The sequence below is a fragment of the Leptidea sinapis genome, chromosome 8 (genome assembly GCF_905404315.1).
Source record: "Leptidea sinapis chromosome 8, ilLepSina1.1, whole genome shotgun sequence".
Classification (NCBI taxonomy): Eukaryota; Metazoa; Arthropoda; class Insecta; order Lepidoptera; family Pieridae; genus Leptidea; species Leptidea sinapis.
In genome coordinates this window covers 9700077-9719264 of record NC_066272.1, presented here as the reverse complement: position 1 = coordinate 9719264, position 19188 = coordinate 9700077, and the positions used below count along the sequence as shown (strand labels likewise).

At 36.3% G+C, this 19188-nt stretch overlaps 2 protein-coding genes across 3 annotated transcripts in view; one reads left to right on the top strand and one right to left on the bottom strand.

Annotated features, from left to right (window-relative positions):
- The window catches only part of LOC126965614 (uncharacterized), a 136364-nt gene that overhangs the window by 81359 nt on the left and 35817 nt on the right, over positions 1-19188 (bottom strand). The window lies entirely within an intron of this gene.
- Positions 1084-18326, top strand: LOC126965611 (proton-coupled folate transporter-like). Of its 2 annotated transcripts, XM_050809274.1 has the most exons (9): positions 1084-1228; positions 4924-5149; positions 7004-7297; positions 10900-11052; positions 12664-12856; positions 13574-13675; positions 15851-15988; positions 16785-16868; positions 18012-18326. In XM_050809274.1, exons 1-9 carry the CDS (start codon positions 1188-1190, stop codon positions 18302-18304), a joined length of 1524 nt encoding a protein of 507 aa, XP_050665231.1. In that variant the 5' UTR covers positions 1084-1187; the 3' UTR covers positions 18305-18326. The 2 variants fall into 2 exon arrangements, with proteins under 2 accessions (XP_050665231.1, XP_050665232.1); XM_050809275.1 differs by lacking the exons at positions 1084-1228; positions 4924-5149 and having other exon boundaries at positions 7155-7292.

Genomic DNA, 19188 nt, shown 5'->3' with positions numbered 1-19188 from the left:
ACCAATCGGAATAATACTTATACCATCAGATACATCGTATTTCGGATAAGGTTTATGATAGGATAGTATATGTTTCTAGAAGGGGTTAGTAATTTAAACGCAGATAATAAAACCGTTACATCTGTATTTTAAAATTTTCACTACTTACTTAGAATTACAATAACTACTTATTATTAAAAGTAAAATAAGTGTCCGCTTACAATTCAAAATAAGTAATGCATACTTGAACTTTTTTTTTTGCGCCCAAACAAGGGAAAGGGCTACCCTCCGGGATAACGACTGGAGGGAGGTGATGAATGCTCATGCATACCAGCGCAGCCTAAGTCTGCGTTGGTTATGTGGGACTCATGTGAAAACCTAGGTGCCTACCCACTAAACACCACCTGCAGTTGGCTTTGGGCAGGTGCCCTCTAAGCCTACATCGTAGGCGACCTTCTCTTGGGGAGAGAAAGGCGCAAGCGGCACTCCCTATGGAGTTTCCGCTGGGATAACATACTCGAACTTAGCGCTCTGGCTTATATAGGGCACGACCGTCTACCGTGATGATGCTACCAACTGTTAGTTGGCACTACTGTAGTGCCAACTAACTTACACGAATCAAGTTAACTAAAGATCTAAATATTATATGCTATTATAGTTATTTCTAATTATGGTGATAATTATATTAAATAACATTACTAACACAGTAAGGAGTTAGTTAAGTAAATGTTGTAATTAATTGGGATATCTTATGGCAGTTCATGATGTTGGTAGCGCTTGTTAACACATCAAGCTGACATGTCGGTGATTACACTACTTGTAAAACAATAAGCGAATTTAGAAAAATAGCTACAGCAAAAAGAATTGTATATATTAAAGTCGATCAGAACATTGTTCATATCATATCATAACAGCAGGAGTCAATCAATCCCTTAACAAGGTAACTCGACTTGAATTGGCATCAATAACCTTTTGCTACGGGTCAGCCGGCATCGCACACAACTAGTAACCTAATGCATTTCTCTGTCAGCGTATCTCTGTTTAGTTAGCTCTTTGTTTCCGATATGCAAACTCTTCTATCTTATCACGCATTAGTCTGAGCAACGCGATAGTGCGAACACGCCTGCCGTTCACCGCTGTGTGTTATCAATGTTAGTGTAATATGATATAAGTGGATCTGTAATTGTATGTAAAGTTATTAGATTAATATGGCCGAGGGTACCGACCTGCATGAATTAGAAAAGCTAAGGTAAGAAACAGAAGCAGATGGACAACTGCTATGTATCAGCTCAATAACATTAAATTATTTTAACTTAATGATTTCTTTTGAATTATTTTTGATGTCACCACCGTCTGAGAAACAATTGGTGATAAGAGAGATGGAATGGCACAAAAACTTTCGCAGCATTTTTTTTGTGTAACGTTAAAAGTTATTTTTATAAACGAGTTTTAATTTTTAAATTGTGATTTCTTGAACTTCTGGGAATATCCCAAAACTGGAAGGGTGAATAAACATACATAAGATTTATGAATGATGCGTCATACTGACGGTCATCTAAGCCGTTGGGTTAGAGCTTGGGAAAGAGTGGCAATGAGTTTCTTGCTTCTTCTTCTCATTAGCTTAACCCTTTACGAAGTAGTGGTAAGTTCAATAAGAAACAATATTTTTACTTTTTTTTTGACATTCATAAGTGTCATTACAATAATAAAGTGTTTTTGAATATTTGAGATATTATTATTATAAAATAATCATAACCTCAGTTTTTAAGTAAAAGCACAGAATTAACTGTTGTGTTTAGTTACATATAGAACAAATACAAAAAGATATATCATAGAATAACTGATTAAAAAGACAATGTATCCTTCAGTTTCAATTATTTAGAATTTAGTAAAAATTATATTTATTTACGATCAGACTTGTGATACCTAATGACCGGATTGTTTTCTTGTCTCTTGTGAGCATTATGGTTATTTGAAATATAATAGTAAAGTAATATACAATTCAATAATACTAATGCAACAACACTTGGTAAGCCTCATGAATCAGTTTGTAAAGGAGCTTTCACATGGGGAGAAGAACTTACGAAAAACTCCCAGACTTTTTTTGACAGACGTCCAGTTACTGTCTTGTCAGATGGATGTTGAAATCATCCGTTAAGGTTTCATTGTTTTAACTAAAAATTGGATAGTAGTATAAGAGATAATCTGCGTGAAAATAATATTGGTAGTATTTAATATAGGCGTGATTTAGGTGTGCCTTAATGCAGAATATCAATTATCGCGCCAGGTCTTCTCAACTATAACAAAAAAGAAGTTTCACTTCCAAAAGCAGGTTACCCTTATAGTATCTACGTGAAGGTAACATTTCCCTCTGATAGGTATATAATAATAATATTTAAATTAAATACTTTTAAAGGATTAAAACGCGTGTAATTGTAACGGTTAAACATTAGATGTTTGCGTAAAAGTTACATTTTTATTTTAGTTAACCCGACGTTTCAAGACCTTTCCAAATCTCGTTTTCAGGGGGACTGAAATGAAACTGAAACTGTTTTAATCCTTTAAAAGTGTTTTATTTAAATGTGTAACACTCGCGTAAATCAAAGAAAATACAATAATAATATTGACACACGTTTACACAAATTATCTTGCCCCAAATTAAGCATAGCCTGTGTTATGGGTTGCAAGACAAAGATATATTTAATACTATTCTTACTTAAACATACATAAATACATATCGACCGACTCGGAAACAAACATCTATATTCATCATATAAATGCTTGCACCTACCGGGATTCGAACGGGACCTCTAGCTTAGTAGGTAGGATCGCTAACCACTCGGCTATACAGGTCGTCTATGTGACTAAATAAAGCGAAATACTTTTAATCACACATATAATTCGACCTTTATCACTAAGTTACTTCCAACACACAAAAGGTAACTGGATAATACTAGAATTGGTTGTTTACCTGAACGGTACAAATGCGTTTGCCATTGAGGCGCGTGATAAATATGTGTACTTTTCCAGTTTATTGAAGTTATCAATGAAACTTGCACAATATTAACACTATCTATGTTTCTCTACAGTCGCTTTAGTCACCGATAATTTGAAATTAATCCTAAACAAAATTCAAAATATGAAACACGCACCGATATTATATACATATTGCATAATATGAGTCCTTAATTGCTAAGTCATTGTTAATAATATTAAATGTTTTGATAAACACGACTTATCGGAGTACTACTGTACTACTTTTACTGTAACAAATGGTTTATTTCACCTCAATACTAAATATAAAAAAATTGCTGACGAATAACAAAAATAAACATGCACTTTCGACCCAGTTGAGTACAACTAAATCGTAGTAACGAAGGCACTTTTCTGAAAAATGTTCCAAGCCACAAACATCACATTTTAAGGAATTCATTTTTAAAGTTTAATAAATATTAGTGTATTCCATACATGTGGGTTGGGCTACTAAGTACTGATCTCATTTAAAGAGTGACAGTAGTCCTTTAAGGCGACACTAAATGCTAGCGACCTTGAGCGATATGAGTTCACGGCTGCCGGCCCGCGATCTATGCAACAAAGCCAACATTTTCAAAATTCTTGCGTGGAAATCGTAATATTTGAACAGGCGCAAACAGTTTATATGCTTACAATTCTCATTATTGATTACTAATCTGAATAAATGTACCTACACAAAAAAAGTACAAGCTATACTCAGAAACTACTTTTCTCAGAAAAGGTATTTAACCTTTACTGAGAATAGTACTAAACAAATGCGTCATGCCGAGAAAAAACTTGTATAACTGCAATGAAAAGTGGTAGTTCAAAATAGCTCTGGAGTGCTAACTTATAACCAACAGCAAACTTTAGAAACCTACAAATAAGCCTTAAGGGTATGTGTTATATCATAAAATAGTGTTCACAGCTCCAAATGGTGTAATTGCACTAATAAACTTGTCTAAAAATGCCTTGTTTGCGTGTTTTCTGCTTACCCTTCGCCTTAAGATGAATCACGTGACCAGTTTTGTGTTCTCAACTCAATTTCGACATGATTGTGGTTTGGAACTTGTTTCTGGAATTTCGTCCAATTAAGGGTAACATAAGAGACCAAGTTATTGATATTCTCTCCGATGCGCTCCACAGTTACAAAAAAATACAGCACTCTGTTAAGCCCTCACTTGAAAGCGTACATGTTATATGTTTCAAACATAATACTGACCCTGAATATGACTTTTTCCTTTTTTAATATTAATGTATTAATAACGATTTATTATTATATAATTTATTCCTCATAATTTTAAGTTATTTAAATTTTAAAATGCAATAATTATTCTTCAATTTATATTGTAGAAGTTACTTGTTGTTGACGTTATACCCTACAATTTATTTCTTGTCTAATTCAATAATGATATATTTATTTGCTTATGCCTGTTTCAAAATTTGCCTTCGAATTGCATCTATAATGGGATGATCCCTAAAAAGATAACTGTGTTAGTTATTAAGAAATTGTATTAATGCTCACCCTGTTGGCGCAATAATTTAATAAATAAACTAGAAACCAAACCTATGGTGATATTCTCGTAATCCACGTAAATCTGTTCAAAGCACCTAATTGCATTTTTTTTTAAATAAGGGACGAGACGAGCAGGACGTTCAGGTGATGGAAATTGATACACATTGCCCATTACAATGCAGCAATACTAATGCTACAATCACGCTCGTCACCTTGAGACATAAGACATTAAGTCTCATTTGCCCAGTAATTTCACTAGCTACGGCGCCCTTCAGATCGAAACACAGTAATGATTACACATTACTGCTTCACGGCAGAAATAGCCGCCATTGTGGTACCCATAATCTAGCCGGCATCCTGTGCAAAGCAGCTTCCCACTGGTATAACTGTCGATAATTAAATATACTTTTTTTCAGCCCTTCTAACTCGAATATTAATGGGGACGACAAAACAAAATCTGAAGAATCTTCAGAAAAATGGCGTTTATTATTAGAACCTGCCCTGGTGGGTGCCATGATGGCTATCAACCTAGGCCAGACCTCGTTACAGAACTTCTACTTAAGAACCGCGTGTACTGTAGACCTAGGACACTCTCCAGATATTTGTAATAAAGGTGTTGGAGAGGAATTTAGAGCAGCTGAGGTGAGATCTTTTTCAGTAGAGCAATTGTTGGAGTTGACGATGTGAATGTATAATTCAGAAAATGTGACACACGTCATGTCAATTAAATCTATCCGACTTAAATTAAACATTGGTCTCCGCTGATAACTAGATACCGCACTACCTGAGAACAATAGCTTTTTTATTACGGCAACTATTAGATGCTCGTGTGCGTGGAATCTTGACACTCAATGGCATCTTTCAAATTTTGTAACATACGAGACCAATCCTTAATCTAAGCTATGTTGTTTATTTTATTTACTCAACTCATATCTATATGTTTAATTCTGCCCGAATAAATATTCCTTTTACCCAAGAAAGCGGCTTAACGGGATAACTAAACCAATGCTAAAAAATCTCCTTAAATTGGAAATCTCTTGAAATTTTGTATCTATGACACATTTCTATTTCATTAACAAAATAAAAGGTTTCGAGTTCGTTCACTATAAATACTTCTGTATTTGTAAAGTTCTTTCGTTAGTATTATTAGTCAGATATATTTAGGAACCTAGAGGTCACTGTATCCAGTGTTTCTGGAAGGTGCAATCAGCTCTGGCTGCTGGATGCTGTTATTGCTAACACGCTGCAACATGGAGGCCGCTTTTTTGCGCTTTATGGCATGGAAACCATCCACACATTCCAGAAGCACCACAACGCCACGGTAGTCCCAACAGCCTCCTAAATTTAAAAGAATTGTTAAAAAACGTTTGTGTGGGAAAAGTTATTATAGCATAAACGATTTTCTTAATGACACCACGGACTGGGAAAGCGAACACCCTCAGGTTCTTTAATTATAAATGTTTATTGTACGATATTACATTGTAATCCATATTTTATATTAAAAAAAAGCCCGCTGAGTTTCTTGCGCCCATTCTTCTCAGGTCTGAGGCAGTCTCTTTTGAATGGGTGGTAGTTTTTGACGTTCAATAAGTGATTTTAAATCCTATTTTGAATAAAAAAAATTGAATTTGAATTTAAATTTAAATTTGAAAAAACGCATTATTATATGTCACACGTAGGACGCTATAGGCCCCGCGTGAATACGATACCCACAAGCAGCTCGAGTAATAAGACTGGCAGAATGCTTTGAATAGTAGCACTTTAACATTATTTGTGCTTCGTGCAAACCTACGGGCGAGCATATTACTCTTCATTGATAGCGATCTATGCTCCCGCTCTATGTTATCGGGGCCGTTCATAAAATACGTCACACTAAAATCAGCTTTTTTTGACCCCCTCTCCCCCTATTGTCACGCTGTGTCACACTTTCTGTGACCCCCCCTAGAAATATTCACAAAAACTAAGACCCCCCCCCCTAAATTGAGAAGATGAAAAAAGCGTCTGTATTAGTTCACTGCTAAATGGCGAAAGAAGGAAAAAAATAATAATAAATACATGAGAAGCACTATTTTCCTTTGTGTAACACGGGTACGTGGAAACGTTACTCTCTCAAGTATTGGAAAAACAAAGAAACCAGTTGTGACGGATCGCAAGGCCGCTAGAGTCGCGCCACAGAGCTAGCGTTTATGTCCAAAAATTATAAACGGCGAACGCCACGTTGCCGTATACCCCCCGTCCCCCCTTGTCACATCTTGTCACACTCAGCCAGACCCCTCCCCCCCTTGTATGCGAACGTATTTTATGAACGTCCCCATAGTCATCTCTTAAGTCACTCGAAATGATGTAACATAAATATTATCAAATTCAACACCCACATCAAATCCTCTTATATAAACTAAATGCCCGTTACTCCTCCTATTGCATGTATGTCTGTTTGTTTGTACCCATTTTGTGTCTCCTTTCAATTATATTTATCCGTATTATAAATATTTCCAGGTCGCTAGTCAAGTAGTTGTATCAAGTGTAAATGTAAGCCGGAGTTTCATTGGATCTCTTATGTCAACCGTCGTTCTCCTCTTCGTGGGACCTTGGAGCGACTGCAGCGGACGCCGGAAGCCCCTCCTCGTCATGCCCCTCATCGGCATGAGCGTGATGACGACTGCAGTATTGTTGATGCTCACGTTTCCTGGAGCTTCGACAGTACAAGTCCTTTATGCAGTTCAGATACCCATATCTCTGGGTGGCAATTTCGGATTGTTACTGGCCGCTTCATTTAGTCATATAGGTGATGTAAGTTGTTAGTTTTATACTAGATAAGACACATTAAGATGATATCTGGTATTCGGCTGTCGCGCGTTTCACGAGAAATGTTTGTTTTGCACAGCCATTTGTGGAATAACTTGCCGGTTGCTCTAATCTCACACCGCTACGAATTAGGATCTTACACGTCTAGATCATTGGCTTGTTTTTAATGGTTTTGCATCAGGCGCGACACTGGACCGTTTCTCCCTCTAAACTAGCACGTGGGGCCATAACTTACACGTACTAAGGGAGGTTCATTCTGGCGTTATTAGTGAACCGTCACTCATTACCCCATTGGATATCATTGACAGGATTTATAAATCAATTTAAATATTTCTATTCAAAGTAGGATTTAAAGTCAAGGACTACTTAATAATATATATTATATCGTACAATGACTATAAAAAAATAGCAACACCAAAGAAAGAAACCTCTACTATGAAATGGATACCTAAGCACCTAAAATGACAATGGCTAAAGATAGCTATTTAAGTCACGGCCGCACTTGAAATTGTACAGGAAAACCAACTGTGGTTAGTAATTACATAGTTTCAACACATAAGCTGTTTCTTAATTATTATTATACTAAGTGTTTTATTTTTATATTAATTTATTTATAAAATTTAGTGAACTTTTGTCGCGTTAAGCATAATTAATAAAAAGGGCTCCACAAAGCCAAAAATGTTCATATTAGTTGGATAAAAAGTATTTAATTAACAATACTAGGTATAACTGTTTTTCAAATGACTTAATTTTATTTTCCAATGTGGATTTATTATATCAGGTGTTTGAATGATACCATAATTTATTCAAACTTATAAATTTCTATTTGCTACTAAACATATTGTGTAAACTACCTATTTTCGGCGTTGAATTAAAATTATTAATAATAGAGCGGAACTTTTTAATTGAAAATTTACTCATCTTTTATACCTCTAGATATCACCCTCTATAATAAGTTTTTGTCCCACCATAATAAAATAGCAGCCATTTTGTTTTTTTTCTAATCAAAATACGAGTGTTGTGCTAATTTTGTCATAACTGACCATGTAGAGGTTCTAGATACCCAAATTAATTGTCTTATTCGATAGCGAAACATGTACACTATAAGATAATGGTAAACACTTTCAAAAAATTATTTCAGAAAAGAAAAAAAATAATTTAAAATAATGAAACATTTTTTACAATGTTTTTTTATTTAAAGGCTTTTGCAAAATATCTATTCTATATATAAGTATTCTACAGAATATCTATAAGTATTCTACAAAAAATATCTTGGCCCTAAGTAAAGTGGTATAGCAGCTAGGACGGTTTTTAATTAACCCCATATCTAACACAGCAGATGAAAAAAAAATAAAACAAAATTCTTAGTTTACTCGAAATTTAATTTGCTAAAAATAACAAATAGATACAAAAAAAATAAAATAAATAGATTACCATTGTTCGTAATGTGTCGTTGTCCGTTGTGTTGCAGATAAGCTGTTGCTCTAGCTGACACATATTGTGTAGAGCGTATTACATTGTCATTCCTTAATTCATTTCCGACATGGGTAATTTTGTTAATAAGCTCCTCGCGTATATTTAGCACATCGACACACAATTTCTGTTTCATTGTACCCCACAAGAAAAATTCAAGTGGGGTCAAGTGCGGTGAACGCGGTGGCTAAGCGATTGTTCCACCGCGTCCTATCCACGGCGAATAATGTTCATTCGAATGGTTTCGTACATTCACAGCGTGCGTAATTTCATATTTCTACTGTGTCTCTAGTGACTTATTTCATTTTTCCTTCAAGGAATGGCAAAGGTACACCCATACAGAAAACGCGGGAAAAAGTTAAAATTACAAAATATACATAGCAGCATCTTAGTAAATTATAATAAAGAAATTTTTTGCTCCAGTTGACAAAGGATGCTTTTACGAATCCGATATTTTTCGGTAGAGTTTGTGATGAAATGAAACTAAATCTAACAAAACTAAAAATTTATTATAAACATAGTTATTTCAATAGATATTATAATCATAAGGTATAAGCTATTACATAAATTTAACGTATATCTTCCTCAATCCCGCACTATTTTCAAAAGACCAAAGGAAATATCATGTATCAAACCTGAATCTAACTTTCAAAGACCTATCCAACGATACCCCCCCACATGGTAAGTCTCCAGTATTTTTTTCAACTCCACTTCTAGGAGAGGTGTCCTCAGGGGGGAAGCTACATCCAAAGCACCAGACAATACAAAAAATGGCGTGCGTACAAAGTAGGTACACATGTCAGAAGTGAAACTTATTTGTGAAAACCAATTTTTAAATCTCGTTTATATTAATAATTATCCGAATCTGTTCTCTAAACCAATTGATTTTTGTCAATATTAGAAATTATAAGATGTTCTACTAATTATTATTACTTACTACAGGTTTAATACCTGCACGATACAAATTCCCCAAATGATCCCAAATTCCCCAAATGATCCCAAATTCGTTCTCTGGACCCGCGAGAACCTCGGATACGATATCCATAATATTGAAATCAAAATTTTGCGCGGCGGCCATCTTGGATTTCAAAAATGATCCCAAATTCGTTCTCTGTATCCTCGAGAACCTCGGATTCAATATCCATATTGTTGAAATAATAAATTTGCGCGGCGGCCATATTGGATTTCGAAAATGATCCTAAATTCGTTCTCTGGACCCGCGAGAACTTCGGATACGATATCCATAATATTGAAATCAAAATTTTGCGCGGCGGCCATCTTGGATTTCAAAAATGATCCCAAATTCGTTCTATGCGCCCTCGAGAACCTCGGATTCAATATCCATAATGTTGAAATCATATTTTTGCACGACGGCCATCTTGGATTTCGAAATGTATCCCAAATTCATTTTCTGCACCCTCGAGAACCTCGGATACGATATCCTTAATGTTGGAATCATAATTTTTCGCGGCAGCCATCTTGGATTTAAAAAAAACTGCGTTTACTGCACACGGCGTTATGCGACAGAACTGCTATCTAAAGTTCTAATATTTAACTGCTAAACGAATACATCAACCAATTATCAAAAATACATAGGTATTAAAAAAAACAAAATTCCAACACGCTAAAATATCAAATTCATTTTATTCCCGCAATACACTTTAACTACGTGTATGTGTTTGAGCGGTGTCAGTGTAGTGGTGCGATTCGATACCTCTCTATTTTGAGAACGCGTTCTTAAATGTGCAATTATGTTATTTAGTAGATTTGTACAACGTATCACCTAATATTTATATGAACCTACTATTTCTATGCACCTACACCTATCCTAGATTTTTTTTTGTTTGGCGACATTATAGTACGGTAGTCAATGATTTTTTAGGCCATAGAGTATAGAATTTTTCAAGGAGACTCAATAAAGTATGTACTTATATAATTGATCGTGGTTGCATAAATGACAGATAAAAGTAGAGGAGTAGAAAAATATAATAATAAAATGGTCTATGCTACAGTACCTACTGAAAAAAGCTTGTCATGTCTTGTTTTTAAATATAAACAGCCGAAACAGAGTTGCACAGCAATGTGAAAGTAATATTGTATCGTTACCTCTTCAGGTGTGTCACGCTAGTGGGCGCGACGTGACGCGCACGATGGGCACGCACAGAGCTGCGGTACAGATAGCACACGTCATCGGGTCTATCAGCGGGCCCCTGCTGTACAGAACACTTGGCTTCTATGGCGTGTTCCCACTCGTCTTACTCTTACAGGTAGCCACGCATTCTTACTATCTAGCACTAGAACTAACCTACCAGTGGGAGACTCCTTTGCACCGGATGCCGGCTAGATTATGGGTACCACAACGGCGCCTATTTCTGCCGTGAAGCATTACTGTGTTTCGGTCTGAAGGGCGCCGTTGCTAGTAAAATTACTGGGAAAATGAGACTTGACAACTTATCTCTCAAAATGACGAGCGCTCTTATAATGCCGCTCAGAATTTTTGGGTTTTTCAATAATCCTGAGCGGCATTGCACTGTAATGGGCAGGGCAATTAGCATCAGCTGAACATCCTGCTCGTCTCGTCTCTTATTTTATTATTCATAAAAGAAAAACCTACCTACTACTACAGATCTATATTCTACAAAACAGTAGTGCACTTGATTTTTTTTAAATCTTAAATCTCAGGGTGAAGGCGCAGTGAAATCAAATCTCAGATAATATTGACCTTAGTATGGATAGATCCTTCTGCCGCCAAGTTCCAATATAACATCATATGCTAACTGAATTTCCATCTTCAACTACTGGATGTGTCATATTCATCCACAGTGCGGTTCTCTAGGAACTTTTCCCTACCAATAATCCTATATTAAAATATCATTTATTCAAACAAAACAACTCTTTCATTACGGGGAAGCGCACCTAGAATGCTGGCAGCATTTCCGCGTTGGACAGCTAGGCTGATCCTATGACCGAAATAGCTGCCAGCGCTTGAGTTTCCAGTAGCCTTATTGAGGCGCGAAGATAGTACTTTGTACATACGTCTCTGGGCCCCAAAGGCCAGATATCTCGACACCAAACGGCACAAAAATGTATGACTGACTGAGACCGACATATTTGCGACGCTTGCTGTTTTCGGCAGTCGAAGCAGCAGCCCCAGCACCAAATGACGTAACTTGAACATGAGAAGGAGCCAGAGTGTCGACGCAAGTAGCGTCCCACACCATAATCCTATTGCTTATGTCGAAGTAGTAGCCGATGTTATAATAGAAGATGACAGTCCATGGCATGGTTATACATGGACTCAGTTTAGTCTGAGACTGGGATGAAAGTTATATTATATCAGCAAAAACCTCCGACCTGTTTTTAAATTGGAATTCCAGCTTACTTCATTCCATCCATTTAACACAGCGCACCTAAATTTAAGTAAAGTTAAGTAGAAAAGTAAAGTTAACATAAATCGGAAAGAAGTGAAGTCAAAGGCTTTAAACTAATATAATTGGATTTCAGGTTGTGTAGAACCATGATAACGTGGCGAATGGATCAAACCAAAAAAATTCAATGTTTTTAGCGGATATAATTGAATTTACACCACAAGAAATGGACGATTTAGTATTATCATTTCCTTCTATTTATATTATCCTTATTCATAATAGCCTGCTAACTAAAAGTATTACAAATTCTCTCTCTGTTTTCTTCTATTGACCTAAGTCAGAATGAGAAAAAACACTCCTAAGTGGCTGTTTAAAGTTAGCGGACCATTATGAATAAGGCGGTAAGAAGATAATATAATACGTCAAAAATCAGAAGCGCCAACAGGCGCTAACTATAAAAACATTCTTACCATGACTACGTTATTTTAAGTCTCATTAATTTGTTGACAGCTGTCATCTCTAATCTACGTATTGGTGGCGATGAAGGACGTCAATGTGAACACAGAGAACAAAGTGTCAGTTGTTAACTGGCGCCTACCTTTCAACGCGGTGCATTGTCTGCTGCGACCAAGAGAAGGATATAAGCGTATGATCATTGTACTCATGCTCATTGTAGCACTTGGGGACCGAGTGCTTCTGTCAGGTAATTGCTTAATCTTTAAATATGCTTACAAACTACTGGTCGACTAGACTGAATTGATGGACTGAGACAAACAAATAGAAACATAATATAATAGTTATTTATGCAACTTTTGTGCAAAAAGGGGTGGGTTTTATGGATAATAGTATTACATGAGTGTTTTAATACCTAATTATCAACAGTTTACAAGACTTTTATCTACACCCATAATATGAATAAAAGATTCTGAAACTTGCTGCTATCATTAAAAAAGCCAGTCCTAGTAACCATAATATCATCCAAAGCAGTGTTATTATGAAAACGGAAGATGTAATGTTGTACTGAATTTCATTACAACACTCGTTTGGGTGATGTTATGATTATTAGGACATTGGTTGTTTTAATGTTGGCAATAAGCTATCTGTTTTATAATCTTTAATAGATGATTTAAGGCATGGGTGTGGATAAAAACAATAACTAAGCACATGTTTCCAGATCTATCCGAAATGAATCCTGAATGTAAAGTTTTTGACTATAGGATGTAATATAATAGTTAATAATCATTATTTAAAATAAAATTTAATGTCATTCTTTTTTTAATTAGATATTTAAATTCTGTATTAGAGAACTCCGTTATTGGAGCTTCGTTTAATCTTTTTTTAGTATTTAAACAATTATATTAACTGTAAAATGCACAAAATGTAAAATGCTGATTATAATGTACTTTATATTATTCGACAGCGGAGGTGTTAGTCTCGTACATGTACTACAGATACAAGTTCAACTGGGACGATATATTGTTCGGATCCTTCTTGGCCTACAGGAATATCGTGAGCTTTGTAGGTAAGTACGAATGAATAACATTTGACAATTGTATGTGGTAATGTTCTTCACAAAAAGCTGTCTATCGAGGCTTGCGGTATGAGTTACTGTTAGAAACGTACACTTAAGAAAAAGCATGCACTAACATATGCCCCCTCTTGAAGTGTTTGGAACCCGTGGCTAGACTTAACCGCAAAATAAATCATGAAATATAAAGCAATCCCTGAGGATTGACATAGCCTATGATTGTATATTGTACGTTTCACCTGTTGTATGTTAAGTGATCACCGCCGCCCACATTCTCTTTCAACACGAGAGGAATCACAGTGATGCTGGTCTTTTAGGAAATTGTACAATTTTTTTTGAAAACACCTCAAAATACTTTACAAACCTACTTGCATACGGCGCAAGTAGCTAATAAATTCACGCTCACAGCCACGGGAGCGCAGTGGTTCATTCGGAATGAAAATCTCCATCGCGATCTTGAGCTACCAAACATCGCTCAACACTTCAAGACATATCGCGACGCTTTATGACAAGGCGCCATACCACTCGAACATCTCGGTGAGGAAGGCATGTGGCTACACGACGCTTCACCACAGTCGAATACATTGAGATTCTCCAGGTTCGCTACAGTACACCCGGAAGACTATATTACAACCGCAAAAGCATCACCAACACAAACTTAACCACACCGCCTTCACAGGCGTAGGGACGCTTAAGTTCAGCAAACCGCTGGCGCTTGTCACTCGGATGATTTAAGTATTTTCCTTCCCATCGAAAAAAATACGCAGCGTATTGTGCCTTAATAACTACCTTCTCGCGCCTCAATGCCTGCATGTGGGAATCATTCAACACATCATTGACATGCAGAAGAAACAGAGTAGCGCACAGCCTTGGCAAATCCAGCGTCCACGCCCTTGAGTCGGAGCAATATCCATCAACATGACCTGTGAGATAGCTGGTGGTCTACTTGGAAGTAAACTGACCAAAAAAAATTTAATTAATTTAATTTAATTTAATTTACGGAAAAAATTTTACTATTGAAGTAATAAATTTAATTGCAACAAAGATTTATATAAAAAGAAGATGCCTACTGAGTTTCTTGCACCCGTTCCTACCAATTTTGAGGTATTTCGAATAAGTTTTCACGATTTTAAATGCTATTTTGAATAAAAATATAATTTCGTATAGAGGGAGAAACTGGTCAGCTAAATTGGTCGCATCTTGCGTCGACAGGAATGAAGTTTGAATGTTTTCTGAACAACTGAATGTGGGCTAATGAGAGTTAAGTCAAAAACAGATCAACAGCGCACTAGAGCGCTTGTAAAGTAAGTCTTAGCGTGACGCAAAAGCATTCAAGATAGCAGAATTCAACTTAAAATATATGAAAATTAAAAGATCTTTGTGATAAAAGTTAATTACTCATTTCATGACGTAACTGTAACGTCGTGATAATTTTATTAATTGTATTTATATGAGAGATTATTTTTAATTGTTTTCTAATCAGAATGAAGTGCAACCGCTCCCACTTCTTTATTTGACTTTGCACTTATTTATTATCAACAAAATCTTAAGAAGGATCAGATTAATTATGAAGAATTTGCTTCTAGTCGTGTAATGCTTTAAGCTTTAATTTGATTTTAATTTGCGATACATTTACAATATAGCATATTTATTAAGTACGGATACAGATGCAACAGACACTACTCCTACAAAACAGAGAAAATGTTGAATTTTCCAGATAATTATGGCTTTATTACAATATGTGATAGCACTAAATACTAAGTACTTACTAGGTACCCAATTTTTACTTGGTTATAATTAAGTCACAGGACTTCTTCACACGTTTAACATCATCAGCCGGAAGACGTCCACTGCTGGACAAAGGCCTCCCCGATATATCTCCACGACGATCGGTCCTGCACTACCCTCGTCGAACGTATTCCGGCGATCCTGACCAGATATTCGGTCCATCTTGTGGAAGGCCTACAAACACTGCGTCTTCCAGTACGTGGTCAGCATTCGAGGATTTTACTGCCCCACCGGCATTCTGTCCGTCGATCCACTGCCACTGCAGTTTCGCAATCATTTGGGCTATATCGATGACTTTGGTTCTCATACGGATCTCCTCATTTCTGATTTTTTTAACATACTAAGAGACATAATAAGTAATGCTTTTGATCTTGAACACAGGTACTCTTCTGATCCTGACAGTTCTGAAGCGGCGCCTCCGCCTCTCCGACGAGACAGTCGGTGTGGTCAGCTGCATGTCGTATGTACTGGCCACATCAGGCCTTATCGCTGCCAGGAGTACCCTTGTAGTATTTATGAGTAAGTTCTGTTAAGACTAATTCGTTAATATAACTGAAAACAAACGAAATAAACTGAACGAATATAACTAGAATAACGAAGTTTCACAAGTAAATTTAAATTCTTTGCTTCGTTTCATTTTTGACGTTTTATCTGTTTGACAACTTTTTGACATAGTGAGCTGTCTATTTTCAGAGCCAAACCTCGATAAATACTTGCATTAAAATCACATTTACTTTCGAAATGGTAGCGTTATAGAAGGTAACAAGCGATTATGAATAAAGAATTTTATCGAACGTTTGAAAGGCTTAAATAAATTTTAACTAATATAGGTTTATATTGTCGATGTCTTTTACTATGAATAAGGCAGTATAATATATAAAAACCTAGTGTACTACGTGTAACATTCCATAATATCACAGTGTATGGAGGGTATTTTGTTTGATATTATAAACATTAATGAATGACGCGAATGTAAAATTTCGGGAAGAGGATAATTGTAGGTTTTAGTAATTATAATAGTGATGCAAAGTTTGATAATTATTTTACATTTAATTCGGATATATTTCATAGATTTATTCAGAATCAGAGCCTATATTTTCGATAAATAAAACTAAATAATGATAAATCTATGCAATCTTTGTATCACTATGATCATTACTAAAACCTACAATTATACTCTTCCCGAAATTCTACATTCGTGTCATTATCTTGAAGCCAAAATTTTTTAAAGGTTTGACTTGTAATGTCAAATGGTAGAATTAATATAGGATAGTTTGTATGTGTGTCAATGCATTATATGTATTGTTTGTTACAGTACCGGTCATCGGAATTATTTCACAAGGATCGCAAGTGGTACAGAGACCGATAATAAATAAACAAATATTGCCAAACGAGCAAGGTATGTTGTTTCTACATTTTATTTAAGAAACCGTTGAATCGCTAGATAAGAGCATTAATATAACGATGAAATACTTACTTATTTGTAATAAGTTTATCACTGTGTTGTGTGAGCCTGCTGATTATCTATTTGGTAACAAGTACTTAATAGGTCCATTTTTATTTAACTTTTGTCTTTACTTAGTCTTTGTCATCTTTATTAAGAACTCATTGTGTATATATTTGCCAATAAAAATAAAACCAATTCATAAAAAATATATGTTTATTTAACCATTTTTAATTTTATTGCTACTTGCATTAGTAGTGGGAGGCCCCTTGGCACAGGATGCCAAAAATCTTAGGGGAAACCACAACGGCACATATTTCTGCCGTGAAGCAGTAATGTGTAAGCATTATTGTGTTTAGGTATTAAAGGCGCCGTAGCTAGTGAAATTACTGGGCAAATGAGATTTAACACCTTATGTATTAAGGTGACGAGCGCAATAATTGTAATACCGTTCAGTTTTTCTGTTTTGTAAGAATCCTGAGCGGCACTGCATTGTAATAGGCAGAGCGTATATATTACCATCAGCTGAACGGCCTGCTCATCTCGTCCTTTCTTTTGAATTCTTTACTTCTTCATGATCAACGACGTGAATGGTCTGGTATAGGTTCGCGTACAATGCCGTATGCCAAAATGTGGCCCCAGAGTTATTTGGATTTGGATCAGAGATCGGACTAGTACGTAAGCAACATCCGAATTCGTTCCGAGATTTCTAGACCTGTATATTCACAGGTACGGATCGGACTCTGATCGGACGTAGTGCGAAAGCTGTGTAGTTTTCACTCTCATTCCAAAGTTGCGAGTCAACATTCCTGATGATGCCTCGTGTAGACCGAAACAGGAGTCTAAGTGGTTAAAGACGAACTATATTTCAACATTATGTTTATTAAACATGTTAATATAAGCTTCTAAGACTTCTTCTTCTTCTTCACGTGCCTCTCCATTACTGGAGGTCAGCAGTTAGTTTTTTAAACTTTTCCTTGTCCTTGACTAAACGGAATAGTTCTTGGACTGGCTTGATGCTAGTCCACTCCCTTATTTTTCTGATGTACAAGTCAGGTTTAGAATGTAAGGTAATTATTGTGTCATTAATTGTTTCAGGAAAAATATACAGCGTTCTGGGTGCTCTGGAGAGTGCGACGCAAACGATATCATCTCCTCTATATTCTCTGCTGTATTCAACAACAGTACCTGTTATGCCAGATGCCTGGCTTATCCCAGGAATAACTCTCGCCGTAATACAAATAATAGCGTACTTCTTTGGCCGGAAGCTGCGACTGCTAAAGAAGAATACGAATGACATCTCAGAGCCCAAGGAAGAAGATAATGTAAGACACACAAACGAAGAAAATATAAAAGATGATAATGTTCATTCCAAAGGAAATATGACTTGACATAAAAGAATTTTAGAATAAATGTGTTTTAATTAACGTTTTCTTATCCCTTAAGATTTTATAAAAGGTAGGCCGTAGTGTTTTAAATTTGAATCGGCTATAAAAAACTTCTGATTATTTTTTCAAATTTATATTGTTTTATTATTGTCATTATAAAAACACAATATCATAAGACCACCACAACTGGCTCGGCAGTACACCAACAAATTTTTCAAAACGATTTCAATTGTTTTGACTTGAATCTCTTCAATGGCAACCTCGATTTAGGTTTAAATTCTTCATTTATCTCTGGATGGCTTGCGTAGCATTTATCGTTAATGGTTCCCTACACAAAATATTCGAAATGGCTCAAACTACCCATTCGAAAAAGTAGAGTATGTCAAACAAAGCGCAGGTCCGGCCACACATGGAGTATTGCTGTCATCTCTGGTCTGGCGCACCCCAGTATCAGCTCGATCCATTTGACCGCGTGCAACGTAGAGCAGCTCGAATTGTCGGGGACCCAGTGCTCTGTGAACACTTGGCGTTGCGTAGAGAAGTCGCTTCATTGTGTGTCTTCTACCGCATTTATCACGGGGAGTGTTCCGAAGAGCTATTTAACCTGATTCCTGCCGCCGCATTCCACCTTCGCACGACAGGCCACAAGTTAGGATATCATCCTCACCATCTGGATGTGTGGCGCTCCTCCACAGTGCGGTTTTCAAGGAGCTTTCTTCCACGTACTACAAAGCTGTGGAATGAGCTTCCTTGTGCGGTGTTTCCGGGACAATACGACATGGATACCTTCAAAAAAAGCGCGTACACCTTCCTTAAAGGACGGCAACGCTCCTGTGATTACTCTGGTGTTGCAAGAGATTGAGGGCAGCGGTAATCACTTAACAACA